Source organism: Coenobita brevimanus, chromosome 103, assembly GCF_032717465.1.
Source record: "Coenobita brevimanus isolate Jiangsu-jjx chromosome 103, ASM3271746v2, whole genome shotgun sequence".
Lineage (NCBI taxonomy): Eukaryota > Metazoa > Arthropoda > Malacostraca > Decapoda > Coenobitidae > Coenobita > Coenobita brevimanus.
Genome location: NC_137056.1, coordinates 35156721 through 35172967, shown reverse-complemented (window position 1 = coordinate 35172967; position 16247 = coordinate 35156721). Strand labels below are relative to the sequence as shown.

The following is a 16247-nucleotide window of genomic DNA, read 5'->3' as shown; positions in this document are numbered from 1 at the left end:
AACACAACTATCCCTGACCATACCTGTTTCACTGCAATGGGAGCCTGTTTATGGTAGGAATCAGATCGTTTATGAATAGGTTCCTTGGTGTTGGCCAGTGTCCGACATGAACGCTGAAATATTACACCGGGACTGCGAGGGTGACACTGTTCGGGTTGGCTGGGGTCTCATACACCACTACTTTGCTACCTCACTCCTACCACCTCCAGCATTCTCACAGCACGATAAAAAACTTCATTCACATCTTTTCAATAGAAACTGTGGATAACAAGTTCTTTCTCTCACATACCACTTTGCTACCTCACTCCTACCACCTTCAGCATTCAAACATCACGATACAAAACATTATTTACATCATTTCAACAGTAACTGTGGATAGCAAGTTCTTTCTCTCATATACCACCACTTCCCAACCTCACTCCCACCACCAACATTTTCAGAGCAAGAAGCAAAACAAATTTCAACTGCAGTATTTCCTTCCAACAGCAAATGTGTATATCTTTAATTCAATCTCTCACACACTACCACTTTGCTATTTCCGTCACCATTCTCACACCAAACAAATTAAAACTTTATTAACTATTGTCAATCGCAACTGCAGATAAGTTTAATTTATATTAAAAAAACTTTTTTTTTTTTCAAAATTAAAAGTGTTACTGGGTATATACTGGAGACGTATTTATTTCACATTTTAAAATCAATTTTAAGAGTTTACCTCGACCCTCAACCTAAAGCTCCAAAGGTAGATTCCTGGGCGGTTATCAGATTTTTGGCCGAGGTCTTTTTCCTAGCATATAAGTGTCTATAAATGAACTACACTATCTTTACTCAACTCGGCCTAAAACTTCCATCTCTTTATCTTTAATGCTGCGTGATAGCAATAAATCAAAACTGGAATACGATGCTAGTCACAAAGAGGTGCTACGGAAATGATATACAGCCTTAGAACTGACTTCGTCTATCATTTAGTTTCACGTAATTGGCTTCAAAAGACGAACATCTGTGCTAGGTCAAGGTGAAAGGGGTACAGTGACCTGGCATGATATTTCGACGTCGCCTGTCGTTGCCTGAGGTAAGATTGGGACTTGGTAATAATTGAAATTAATGACTCGTGTAGTCAACTGGAAAAAATCTAAACCCTTTTCTGAACGTTTAAAATCTACATTATATCCACATTCAGTTCGATTCAGTTCTAATAAAGGACCACGGCTCCTGTCATTAACGTACACTCCAAGGGAAAGAAAAAAAAAACTATCACCTTGAAGTTCTTGATATTTTTTTTCTTCAGGTGACGGGATTCCTTTATATATACCCGGTTCACATCAAGAGAACATCAACAAATACAAATACTCGTACCCATTCAAGACAACCATGTAATCACAGTGATCTTGAACTAAGACTTGAGCGATGCGAATGACAATGATTTAGCATTTTAAATCGACTAAATTACTGACATTCGTGTGTCAGACGATATTAATAACCAACCATGCTGCACAACCAAATAAGGTGTACGTTAAAACAAATGAAGGAATATATATATATATATATATATATATATATATATATATATATATATATATATATATATATATATATATATATATATATAAAGGGTAACTCCGTGTGTTGCATAAGCTAAATACAGGCTATAACTTATGCACAGTGCCAGTGTTATGCATAACAGTGCTCAACTCTAATACAACACAGGGTGTCGGTATGTTAACCACCTCACCACTAATATAGGCTACCTCTTAATTCATTCCTGCTTATATAACCAGGCAGCTACACCGCTTAGCTATTGCTGCCACCACTTGAAGGCATCCCTCCCTAGCACCGTCCTGGCAGTGAAGGGATTTGGTGTGTGGTGCGGAGACTTACCGAGTAGGAGGCGATCAGGAAGGCAGCATTGGCGCGCTTCTGAGGGTCCAACGTTGTGTAGTGGACGATCTTCTTCTTCGCCAAGGACAGCGACTGGAAGGAAGAGCGAAAGAACATTAGCATCAACATTTTTTTCCTGGGTGACTTAAGCTACAGACACACAGCTGCATCTTGTGTGTTGCTAATAATTGCTGTAAACACACACACACACACACACAGTGAGAGAGAGAGAGAGAGAGAGAGAGAGAGAGAGAGAGAGAGAGAGAGACGACGTACCATACAGACCTTTATGCCTGAAAATAACCATGAGACTGGTTGCCTTACTACTTCGTTGAATGGTACAGATATAATGGAACCAGCCACCCCATATGAATAAGACTCAACAGGCTTTTATATGACGTAAATTACAAGTCACCAACTGCGCCTTCAACAACAAGCATCCTTAGCCTCTTGCCTGGGAAATACTAAGCTTGCACTTTTTTTCTAGCTAACGTCAGTCCATTTTACGCACCTCAGAGATAGGTATAAGCAGAGCAGCGAATAAATAATGGATATAAATAAATAAAAAACATGTGATGAACACTTCGGTCGAGAACCAAAACCGGTATTACTTCCCACTCAACGCTACACGACATTACTAACCAGAAAAAAGCCGCAACAGTCAAGGGTTAACCAGCAAAAGTCCCGTATGTGAAGGTCGCGGTCGGTACGGCAGCATTCCCACATGGTACAGTATAGTGTTATCCCCTTCAGCCCGAGAGCATTTTTTCCTAGCCACTTATAACTGCAGTTTTTGGGAGAAGTCTGTTGATGAAGGGGTAAATGAAGGACATATCTGGTCCCCTCCAATTAGAAACATCACCCCTGAACTGAATACAAACGTCAGGAGATAGAATATTACAACATAAAAGTCATCGTGGTGGAGGGAGTGAATTCCATCACGTAAATGATATATCGTGCGGTCTCACAGAATACCGGTGCATTAGAAGCCCCAGGTTGCCGGTCGACAGTCAAAACCCTAGTGAACAAGACTGTCTCGCTCTACTTTGCAGTTTATAAATAAAAGAGACCATTGCAGGATAATTCAGCAAACATCTTAGAGCGTCACTGAAGGCAAACTTATGGTGCAGGTAGCTGAGGTCACACTGGTTTACTGACTTGATCAACTTGCTGCTTTGCTTTGGTTCACCGTGTAACCTGATAAAGTTTGCAAACAGGTTATATCTCACCGGTTGACCGAGCAAGACGATCAAATTAGCCCGTTCACTTCGAAAACATACATTTAATTCCTGAGGTGATTTAATCTTACGATGGGGGCTCTAGCAGCGAAGGAGTTAATAAAAGGTGTGTAGTATAAAACCTATGTACAGTAGTTCGAAATGTCTATCCTAAAACGAACAAAAATAACTAGGAGATAAAGAACAACCAAATAATACCAGTACGCCATGTGCCCAATCGTGTTAGTATGGTACACCGGAATCTCCGGCGAGGTGGATGAATACAAATCAAAACAGCCGATTAATACGCATATTAAAGAGACTCAGTAGTCCCTCGTCCTTAGCAATAAGCTTCTGCATAAGGCGCGTTAGTATTCTTCCGTATGCTTATCATGTAACATGCTTCAATTTTATGAAGACAGAAATAGTATACGGGAGCAGGTGAAAATGTACTAAGCAAAATTTTTCCCTAAGGAAGATGCGCTTTATAGTTTCTACACTAACGTGAACACTACTTTCACCAATCACCCCACCCCCTTCTAATGGGCTCCTTAAACTGTATAACCCCCCATCTCATCCCATACCGACCACCACCCACACTCCCGTCCTCACAAGCTCCTTCATCTCCGCTTAGTTCCAGGTCAATAAATGCAGCCTCAGCCACATCCCACTCCCATGACCGCTGAAAACACACACACACACACACACACACACGCTGGCGAATTAACTTGCAAGCATGCACATATGGCTCAGCAGGGGTGTGGTAATGCATAGGTATGGTATAGACATGCCACCACACCCACACACCACACCACATCCACACCACACCACACCCACACACCATACCGATAAACTACACCACACCAAATCATGCCACACCACACCCACACCCATAAACTACATCAACACACCACACCATACCCACAAAATACATCCCGGCACAGCAACTCACGTCATCACAGCCGCCAACGCACCACACAACATCCCCTCCAACAACACAATGAGGCACGTATTCTTGGTGACATAGGTTTCTTGGCACATTTCTTTGCGATTTTCTTTCTTTGCATTTTACATTTTAATATTCTCTAGTATGCTCTGTATATCGTACTGGCAGAAAACACATCAGTAAAAAAAAAAAAAATATATTGAGGTGTAGCTACTGCACAGAATAAACCGCTTGAGAGAAGGTGCTAGGAGATATGCCACGCCACCAAGAATACGACCTAAACTTTCACGTGTCATTTTGCTGCAATAACATCAACACACAGTATATATATATATATATATATATATATATATATATATATATATATATATATATATATATATATATATCCAAAGCCACTCCAACACTACAGCCACACTTACAAGCACTTCTCACTCTATATACATTTCGGCTGATGATGATGATGATGATAATATATTCTAGCTACGTCTAAGCTATTTCATGAAGATCGAGATTTAGATATGAATTTTGTCTCTTCGCGATGTGGGAGGTCTTAAAGTTCGTCAAAATAGTCTAACACTCGACGCCGATAGGAAGCTTTCTCATTAAGTAATTGCTATAATACCTAACAAATTAGTCTGTATACCTAATTAGTCTACACAAACCGTAACGTAATACTCAACATCAATTTCATTTGTTCCACATGGTATTTCAACACCCGCGCTGGTTCCTCGGTGCTTACTGGGTTAATTAAATCAGATTAACATACGGTGTATATATTTATAAAGGGAAAAAAAAAAGACGAGTGATCGTACTTCAAACTGAAAGGTCAGTGTGTGTGTGTGTGTGTGTGTGTGTGTGTGTGTGTGTGTGTGTGTGTGTGTGTGTGTGTGTGTGTGTGTGTGTGTGTGTGTGTGTGTGTGTGTGTGTGTGTGTGTGTGTGTGTGTGCGCGCGCGCAAGCTAGATTAATGCAAGGCGTGGATACCGTACCTAAAAGCAACCCAATGTGGCCAAGACAATGGGGTAAAGACTGTTGCGTAAGTGTGAATAAAATATTAGTGTGACAGGGTGAAGGTAAGGACAGTATGGTACGGGGATGTGGATAAGATTAGTGTGAGAGAAAGTATGAACTGTGTGGAGTGTAGCTGTAGATAAAAAATCAGCTATATCGGTAGTGTGTGTGAACTGAAAGCATGGATTGGGTTGAAGGTATGTGGATATTGTTACCGGTAGTGTGTGAGAAAGTGAGGGTATGGATTGGATTGGCGAGGGTATGTGGATAAATAGTAATGTGTGAGTGAGTATATGGATTGTGTTGGTGAAAGCATGTGGATAAATATTAAAGTGTGAAAGTGAGGGTATGGACTGGGTTGGTGAGGGTATGTGAATATTATATTACTTTTACTTTAACCTGGCCAACAACTGCTAACTCTCTACCTTGAATGCTGAGATGTAACGACAGATTAACATTAAATATGATGATATTCAAGATGAAGTGCTATGAAAAGGATATACAGTTGTGGTACTGTCTTTCCCACTGAGCTATGTGAAATAAGCGCAAACTGAGGAAAATCCTAGGCCAAGTTAAAATAAAATGAGTATAGTGCACGACAGACTGAAGTAAAAAATAGGCTGTGTGGGACTACGTTTGCGACAGATTAAAGGTAAGGAGTGGGCAGGGTGAGTGGATAAAGATACAGTGCGAGACAGATTAAGGCTGCAGGGGTTTGGGCGTACAGGTGGATGAGGGTGCGTCTCACACATGCTGTCACACGAGGGCGTACACGGCATCCCAATATGGTGTGTGTGTGTGTGTGTGTGTGTGTGTGTGTGTGTGTGTGTGTGTGTGTGTGTGTGTGTGTGTGTGTGTGTGTGTGTGTGTGTGTGTGTGTGTGTGTGTGTGTGTGTGTGTGTGTGTGTGTGTGTGTGTGTGTGTGTGTGTGTGTGTGTGTGTGTGTGTGTGTGTGTGTGTGTGTGTGTGTGTGTGTGTGTGTGTGTGTGTGTGTGACTGAGTGAGTTTTTGTTGTCGAGGAGTGCACACCTGGTCTACCTCCTACTCTTTACTCCCTCCCTCCCCTCCCAACCCCAGATCCTCGGGCCAGGCACACTCACTCCAATAATATTCCTGGCTGGCTGTGATGTTGGCTGAAGGGGGAAGCCTCACTTAGCACCTGAATCCATATTTATAAACACCCTTGGCTTTAAGATGTGTATATGGCTGCTTGTTTACACTTTTGTCTCCACTCATACTGCTATCATACCTGTACGCGACAACAAAACGTTCTTGGCCATGAGCTGCGTATAATACTTCTGATTAAAATTTTTAGTTTTATCCACCAAACACTCCACACTCAAATTTTCTTGGCAGTATATTGTGAAAAAGATTCCTTGTTAATATGTTTGTGTTCTACTAAATATCGAACACTCCATAACCAAACCTTCTTGGGCTTAGGCTGCGTGTAAGAGTGTTCGTTTATACATTTGTCTTCTCTCACACAGCCATCAAACACTTCACAACCAAACTTCCTTGCGCTTAAGATTTTTTTCTTTTTTGTATTTTAGTCTTTATCCATACACTCCTCAAACACTTCACAGCCAAACTTCCCTGGGTTAAATAAAGTTGTGCATAATAGTTTTTTTTTTTTTAATTGCTATATATTCTTGTTATTCATCCATACAGCCACCGCAAAGTTCATAGCGACACTAGACTGACTATTAAAGTGACAATACGTAAAAAAAAAAAAAAAAAAAAAAAAAAAAAAAAAAAGCCAGTCAGAGACTTGTTTATTCTGTAAACTGGTTTAGATCCCTCATAAATATGGACCCTGATCCCTCCTCCCTCCCTTCCTCACTCATCCCACGATCCCCCCAAACTCACTCACTCATCCCACGATCTCCCTCCCTCACTCACTCACCTCACGGTCCCCCTCCCTCACACACTCATCCCACGATCCCCTTCACTCACTCACTCACCCCACGATCCCTCTCCCTCACTTACTCCTCACTCACTCACCTCATGATCCTCCCCCTACCTCACTTACTCACCCCTCGATTTCCCTAAGCCACTCACACTATCCCCGATAACCCCTCACTCACTCACTCATCACTCAGTCTCTTCACTCAACATCCCATCCCTCCTCACTCAGCACCCAATCACACAGATATGTACAGGACACCCACACCCTTGCCTACTCGCAGTCTGGTATCTCATATTTCTCCAGCCTAAATATTGCACTTTTTGGTCTATCCCTATTCAGGAACCTCGTGAATGGCAACGCAAAATAGATGTTTCCCGAAATACAGTAAATCTCTTCACAGCAAATATTTTTTTTTTTAACATTCTCTTTTGCTGTTGAGAATATTTTTATTTGGCAAAGGGAGAGCCACCTGGTACTGAAAGATATGTATCTAATCCCTGCAGTCAGAATAATCAATCTATCCTAAGCTAAAAGAAAGAATATGCATGTTGCACGATGAAATACGAAATATCACCGAACTGAAACTGTGTGTGTGTGTGTGTGTGTGTGTGTGTGTGTGTGTGTGTGTGTGTGTGTGTGTGTGTGTGTGTGTGTGTGTGTGTGTGTGTGTGTGTGTGCGTGCGTGCGTGCGTGTGTGCGTGTGTGCGTGCGTGCGTGCGTGCGTGCGTGTGTGTGTGTGTGTGTGTGTGTGTGTGTGTGTGTGTGTGTGTGTGTGTGTGTGTGTGTGTGTGTGTGTGTGTGTGTGTGTGTGAAATCAGGCCACCAGCAAATATTTTGCGTTACAAAGGATCTCGGGTAGTGACGGGATCGATGAAGACTGTTTGTAATCCCTCCAGTTCGAAAAGTCTATCATAAGGTGAGTAAAATCCCAGGAGACAGAAAGAGGGAAATATAATAATCCTTAATGAAATCAAAGATGTTGCTTCTCAGAGGCTCGTATCGGTATCTAATATTTCTCCAGTGAAATTGTTACTGTACGTTTCTGGTGTATTCGTATTTAGAACTCTTGTCAGTGGCACTGTAAAACAGATGTTGCCTCAAGAAGTTAATACCTGAGAAATCAAAATCACATGTCCAGTTAAAACCAGATATTGCCAGTCACCCTGCCTGTATCTAGTGTAGGACCAGCTGCCTCCGCCCACTACGCCCCTTTTTTGATCTCCAGCTAAAAAGCAGTCTGTGTGGGCAGTGCAGTTTTACGCAAGAAATACCTAGGTGCGTATTATGTCCTATTCCCTTAAGCGAGACACACTTCTGGAACCAAAGTATGTTCCTATCTGTGCTGCTGACAGACTGATGTAACTTATGCACTTAAGAGAGAGATTTGAAGCCCTCTTTTGAAAGCTGTTGACTGAGTGCTGTTAACTGCAATGATGTACTTACCTAACTCTCATGGTCTCGTCCTTTCTAGAATTTTACTTCAGTCAACGACATACGGTACGATTTTATTCGGCTCAGAGCTGGGTGATAACAGACCGAGTGTCAATTCTGTCACCGTTAATCCTTGCATAAACAAAGCAAATCTAATACGCTATTCCATGAAAACTCAGACGATTTTATTCATCTACGTGTGAGTTACGGCAGCCTGAGCACTGAGATATCTGTAGGCGTAAAGGTGCTTCTATTAAACTTCTTGACTGATGTACTCTAATACCGCAGTCACTTTATCCCTTCACTACCATGCTGTATATTATAGTCTACTCTTGCTACCACTAAGCGATAATATTCGCCTTAGGAAAGACACCTTGCAGGGATGGAGTCGGAAACAAAATCTTTTAGCCCATTCCTATGAGACGTCTTTCCTATGCCGAATATAAGTTGTCGGTAACAAGAATATAATAGGTCATGCCACCGAGATCAGGGGGTTAACACATATATATATCGGGGTCCTTTAGTGTTCCTACGAAAAATGATTAGGCCTAATTGATGTAATACCCGGATATAAAGCCAATCTGTCATTTACAGTCCTTAAATTACGTCACTTTACTTATTAATCTTTTCATACAACAAAGGTACTAAGACCGGAAATCAACCTGCCACTGTAATCTATATGTTTTTGTTCAATTCATTTACTGATGGAGTATATTTACACAAGAAAAGTACAAAATGAGCTGTCCCTATATATATATTTAAAAAAAAGAAGACGGGCAAAACAATAAAATTAAGTTTAAAGATTTCACCGTTACCAAGCAAACAGAAATTTATTCAAAAGTTTTAAAACTTATTTCAGTGACGTTCTACATTGGTAGCGCCCATTCACCCTATTGTGTCCGCCATGCCTGCGTGGCGTTTTAGTTAGGTGTAGTGATTTTACCTAAAGTGAAAAGGGTACTGTCGAACAAACTTGTTTTTCATTAACTGCGTATTGTGGCACTTCGCTTTCATGAGAAGGAAGTACTCTATTAATAGCAGCGAACTTCGAAGAAAACGATATACGCAAAAGGTGCAGTACGAAACGCTGTCTCTAGGAATTATGAGTGGTACAGGTTTCAAAATCCCGAACGACACCACTTACGGTACACACACGCACACACATACACAGACATTTCTCTCTCTCTCTCTCTCTCTCTCTCTATACCGTACAGTATATAATATTATTCATCTCAGCAGTAGCGATATCTGAAGGGGACTAGTGAATTAATGAAACATATATATGCAGAACTGATGTCACAGGTGTGAGAAAGGTAGTGCAATGCCAAGGGGTTAATGATGTTGGTCTTGTCTCTGGGTGAGCACTGAAGCCAAGCAGCGATTGTCAGGTGTGGGCCTGATGAGCCAACACCTGCACCATCATCCCACACAACCACCGCCATGACTCACGTCTATATTCATCTCTACTGTATTTGTAGTGACAAATACTCTCTCGCTGTATACCCAGTAATAACCCACTTTTTTTTTTTTTTTTTTCAACCTCTTAAGCTCGATAGCGTATTTTACTTCTGCTACCGTCAAATAATTATACCGGTAATCTGCTTCGGAGTCTTTTCAGGCATATCTAAAAACACTAATATCCATTCATCACTAATAACTTACGGTACGTTGTACGTTGACTTTTTTTTTTTTTTCGCTTAATACGATGTCGTTTATTCACAGGCTAATATACTGTATATGTTGAACAATATCGAATCTTTATATACAGTATAGTTTTTTTTTTTTGTTATACCCCTTAACGCGGTGGCATTTTTCTTTTAATACTGCTATGGTTAAAAGATTTCTTGCTGCTTGGTGGAGATGATTTTTAGTCAAGTGGTTAACTAAGATTTTATCTAAACCCTCACGTTCGAAATGTTTCTCATACACAGATAAAAAAATAATCCAACAGTAGGAAGGGTACAATATACAACGAATTAAAAACTGTCCAATAATGAACTCTGTTACCCTCAAGTTCTGTACAGACAGTAGCTCTTTTGTTTGCATCGACTTGGCACCTAATTAGACAATGTCCACAGTTCCCTGGAGATGGGTGGGGAAACTAAACGTCGCAGTCTCGTCAGGTTGTTGGCTTTTTAGCACGCTTTCCTTACTAGTTTACCTATATGACACATTAATACTGGAGTATATTGTATGTAGGCAAACTATATCGATAAAAAGGACATAAATAACATATGAGAATATTAATGGGATGATGATGATACTTAACCCCAGTCTGTCTGGCCAAGCAGACCTGTCGACCAAAGGTAAGCAACTGTAGCTGTGAGGCCATCCTTCTGGTACAGTACACTACATACACCGTAATGGGATGCAGAGCCCTTTCTAGTAGACAGCGCCTCACCAGGGTCGGACCAAGGTCCTTCCCACAGCAAGATGCTGGGAAACTGAGATATGACTCCCGAGTGGACGCCGCAGCTGTTCCACCCAGGGTGCACAAAGCCACCATGTGTATGGTCCTCGTCAGCGTCTTGATGAGATGGATACATAATTAAGGAAGCGGCGCTACAAAGCCTCCCTGGACGACAAGAAAACAGTCCTTAGGGTCCTATTCTCGTTTAGGTTAGGAGGCTCAGTTGCACCTCGTCCGTATCAGTTTATTTCTGCCAGTGAGGCGGCAACATTGGTGCAATCTATGTCGATATCTAAAAGGCATAAATGACATACACAATAACAACATTATCCCTTTTACTGCTTATGATACTCCTAGATACTTCATTTAGGCCAACACCAGACAATTCTGTCCAGCTGCGAATGATCGGAGTATCTCCATACCAATTTAATAAACCTACTGGAGAGTTTTCGAACAGAAGGAGTTACGATATACCGTTCAGTAACTTCTTCACAGGTAAAGGTTCTCCTTAACTTAAATAAAACCGCCCGAGAGTAGTTTTATTACAAAATACCAGTACGTCAATCTGATTTAAGTAGTCAATTGATGAAAATGAAAAATCCGTCAGAAGAATAAAGCGGTTCATAAGTATCTTAACCCTGCTCAGGTAGAGGTGGGACTGAGACCCACTCCCCCTGTCCCATTTTCTAGTTCATTAACTTCTAAATACCCGGGAGCAGCCCTATTCTCAGTAGCTTCCTAACTTTGTGTATCCATGCAAGGGGTGAGGGAGTTACTTCAAGCTCTCTCTCCGTTTCCGCAGTATTAGGGTATGTGAGGATAAGTTGGATATGAGAGACCCACGTCCACCTGAGATGTGTGAGATATTTTGTTCTCCCTGACTGCAGATATGAATGCAGTGTCTGGCAGCCCCTCTTCACACCATGAAGCACCACTCCATACCAAGCTCTGGGACCACTCAAGCAACCATTCAGATTTTATTTTCTTACAGGTCAAAATTTATTGACTTTTTACTAGTTTTTTTTTTTTTTTTTTTTTTTTTTTCCCAAAAATTTGTTAAAAATATAAAAAGAACAGTTCATTTTTTTACATGTTTGTGTGCGGAAACATTAAATATGTTACTCTATTTTCAGTACTGGAATAAAGGAAACAAACATTTTTCCCGAATATAAATATTTTTGGGCCTGAGAGACCCACGTCTACGAACCTGCTATGCAACACGGACCGACATCTACCTGAGCAAGGTTAACCCTTCTGTTGTTACAAACACACTAAAGTACTGCATTTCACTCAGGCAAACACCAGACGATTTAGTTAGCTGAGAGAAAATAGCAGCTTTAAAAAAATCTAAACACCGAGGACAAGAGAAAGGTGAATTATAATTAATAAATCGGTCAGAAAGACGTGCTAGAAAGCCTCCTACGTCAACGAGAAGAGACTTGGCTGGAGGCGCATGATGGATCTGCTGAATAAAATCGTCTAGTACAACCAAAACTAAAACATACATGTCTGGCTGAAACGGATGAGGTGCAAAATCAACAAGAAGGAGGCGCCACAAAACCCTTAAGAACATTAACTCGCTGGTTCCTACGATTCACTGACAGCTGAATAAAAGCGTCTGGGGGTACATGAAACAAAATACTAGAGATTGCATAAGAAATCGCTAAGGCAGAGCTAGTAGAAATTACCCTATGCCTCTGAAATAGACTAGGTACGAGGTGCATGATGAAGCAGTGTTCGGGTGGACGTGCAAATGGTGTCAGTGAACGCGTTTGTATAGGTCCAACGACTACTGTACTAGTTTTTATTGCCCCTTCACCACAGGATGGATACAACCGGATCACTGCCACCTACTGTACACCCACCACACCATACTCCACACACTCACACAGACCCCCTGTTCATAACCGTATGTCATCACACCTTATTTGTGGCTGCATATGAAACCACAGGAGAGAGAGAGAGAGAGAGAGAGAGAGAGAGAGAAAGAGCATCATGTTTACATACCGTACGCTGCACATTACCATAGTCTACACATAGTACTCGTAGATACACACTACAGTACACTGATCACTCTTATCATACACTACACGATCACACACACACACACACACACACACACACACACTCTCTCTCTCTCTCTCTCTCTTTCAAAGCCCCAAATCTCTACTGAACAGCAAGTTTGTGGAGGAGTTTGGTTACTACCGTATGGTGTATAACTGAGTAGCGTGTGACTGTGAGGGTGCAAGCTTGGTTAGACGCACTGGGTGAAATGAGGACATGCTATATTTAGATGGCTTCCAGGGAGAGCTTTAAGTGTCATTTATTATGCTCCACGATTATGATAGGATACGTTATAAAAAAAAAAAATGGATGGGCGAATTAAGAGGGTTCGTTTATGTTCGACGAATTATTGGAAAAATGCCCTGGGGTAGCCAATATATATATATATATATATATATATATATATATATATATATATATATATATATATATATATATATATATATATATATATATATATATATATAATATAAATAAACGAATTGGGGAAGCATATACTTATTCTTTTTGGATATACAGTACATGACAGATACGCGATTTTAGCGGTTACTGTCATGCAAAATAAAATCGCAACTCAGTAGCATGATGAAAATACAGAAAAAGAGGAGACGGTAACAAAAAGTTCCTTTTCAGACATCCACGACATGTCTGTCTCTTTAGCGACCGTGTTGTAATACTGCGTTAATATCTGGTTCAATATTTGGTTATTATGATCGAGTGGGCGAAAGATACTGTCGATGTTCGGTATGGGCGGAAAATTACAATGGGCGGCCCAGTGGCTATTAACTTTTTACCTAATAAAGCTAGAGCAGTATTTTTTCCCTCTAGATGCTATCAATTCATTTTTGTAGTTTATGATTCACAAAACCATTACCTTTGTACCTAATAAAGCTAGAGGAGCTTTTTTTTCCCCCTCTCTAGATGCTAGGTACATCAATTCATTTTTGTATTTTATGCTTCACAAAATCATCGCAGCATAACAATGCAAATGAAAAAACAAACAAACAAACACGCTCCTCATGCGCGAAAACGAGCATCATACTGGTTTAGTGTTACATAATCGTACTCCGTATTTGGCAGTTGTCATTCAGTCATGTATTTAGTTTCGTTAATAATTAGGTATTCCTATTTATTTATTCAGTATTCAGTTACCTCCTTTCAGATGTGCAGGACAGGTATGTAAACTCAGCGGGATGGCGTTGTAGACTGCATATAGTTTAGTGCAAATATCAGAGGAGAGAGAGAGAGAGAGAGAGAGAGGGGGGGGGGGAAAGAGGTGATCAAGCCGACCTGCCCCATCCCGACCCTGCGAGGCCGCCGGAAAAACGCAGGTCGTTCTCTTTGTTCTGCTGTGAGAAAGAAGGTAAAACTGCAGTTGAAGCTGAGGTGGCGGGAAATGGGGTGTGAAAGCCCGGAATGCTTCTTTACTCCCACTGTTACTTACCACAATCGCTAGGGGGAACAAGTTAGCTCAAGCAGTAATCATGTGTAACTGGGGGACAATTTAACCTTTTTCATCCGTTTTTTTTTTTTTCCAATGAATCCTTACCATCCAATGAGTTGCTCTTCTACTACATCCTTGCAACATCCAGGTTATCTTCATTTACCTTAAAACTGGTTTTTCGAACTCGAGAGCATAGATAGTTTCAATAACCCATTTTCTACCTGCGAGCTCTCCTAAGCTTCATTGCAGTTAATCCACCGCGGCCAGGCTTAACGCTAGACAAACCAAGGCCTTGGACTGAGTCCGTACAAATTATAAAGACTTGTAAAATGCCTTCCTGTGGTTTCTCTCCTTCCATCCCTGTCTCATCTCAAATCTTCTTTTTTGGTCGTTCAATAACAGCAGTTGCAAACGGCCATTAATTTCTAAATTTGTCAACAGGCATCCACCACGGTTCTTTCCTCTCATCTACTATTGTTCTGCTATCGACAGTAATCTTACGTGTAATTTAAATCTACCAGTAGTATTATCTACTCAGGCTGATGATTCAACCCCCCACCTTTTCCACTTGTTTCTCGAAGCGTCCTTCACAAGTCACTGTTGTACAAACATCACGCAACGAGGCTACGACAATCAACTTCTTCTCTGTCATTTTTTCTTATTTGAGCTGAAGAAACCTTGTTTTATTCAAACCTCAGAAACTTGTTTTCTCCCTCTTTCTAGTCATCACAGTCTTTCACTCAATTATCCACTTTCCTTCAACAGCCCACAGCTCAAGCATTGATCTTCTCATTCTCGTGATCAGTCTTGGAGAGATTGTTGCTGTTCTTGACATATAAAATCCTCTGTGGCTTTGTGCTGAAACGACTCCTATTTCCTTCAACCCTGCACACTGCTAACTCGACACACGGACACTTCACTACAATGAAGTGTTGCTGTAGCTTATTCTGGGTGCTGCTGTCAGATGACTTTACTCTGGAATGAACCGTCTTAGTCCATCATCAGGTGAGTACAGCAAGATCCTAATAATAAACATAACCGTACCATATTTTAAGATAAAAGAACTGAATCCCTTAATGGTTAAAAAATATTATCTTAACCCACAGCACTTACACATGATATATACACTAAAAATAATAGGAGGAGTGCATGCAAATACTGTGAATCGATCATATTTATATTTATATATATAATCACAAACACACACTTATTTCTTCGGATTGAAGGGTTATTCGCCCTCTTGTGAAGCACAATTGTTTAATAAAGGAACAAACACACTTGGAAGATGATCTGTTCGCACTGATGATAACCCATACTGTTGAGGTCTGGTAGTAATACTAATAAGGTTACAGGGAAGATATACAACAAGCTATAGGCTAAGTAAAACATAAAAATCTTGAATCTACCGTCAACAAGAACTGTAAAAGTACACGTCGTCCAGAAACGTGTGTGCACCCGTCTACATAGAGAGATATACAGCCAACGACCAACACAAGGTATCATTCATCGGCTTCCGACTTTCATGCACCAGCAGTACAGACTGGTAGGTGAAACAGGTGAGGCCGGAGCCGTCTCCCACACTGGCAAAAGTTCGCCGAAAATACCCTGCAAACACTGTTTGGTGTCTTCCATAATTACCATTCTTCCCCGAACGTCAGAGAGTACTATGCCTTCTCGCATTTTTTTTTTTTTTTTTGCCGCACATTTTATACTATATAATAATAATAATAATAAAAAAAAAAACAATCTTGTAACACCTTCCATCGCTACAGCAGGTAGGTGTGCGTCGGCCAACTTCTGAGTATTTGATAGTACGGACAAGGACAATAAGTCCTTTTCACGTCTATGTTTTAAAGTACTAAAACACGACAATCATCTTCATTAGCTACCGTACTGATTAGTCCGGCATTATCTCTAAATTTTCCTGGTATTAAGATG

The 16247-nt window shown here is 40.8% G+C and overlaps 1 protein-coding gene across 1 annotated transcript in view; it reads right to left on the bottom strand.

Annotated features, from left to right (window-relative positions):
• LOC145415744 (dual specificity protein phosphatase CDC14C-like) overlaps positions 1-16247 on the bottom strand; it is a 316480-nt gene that overhangs the window by 185747 nt on the left and 114486 nt on the right. Inside the window, exon 3 of the mRNA XM_080284978.1 lies at positions 1879-1971. Coding sequence (XP_080141104.1) covers positions 1879-1971 — 93 coding nt within the window. The remainder of the gene's footprint in view (positions 1-1878; positions 1972-16247) is intronic.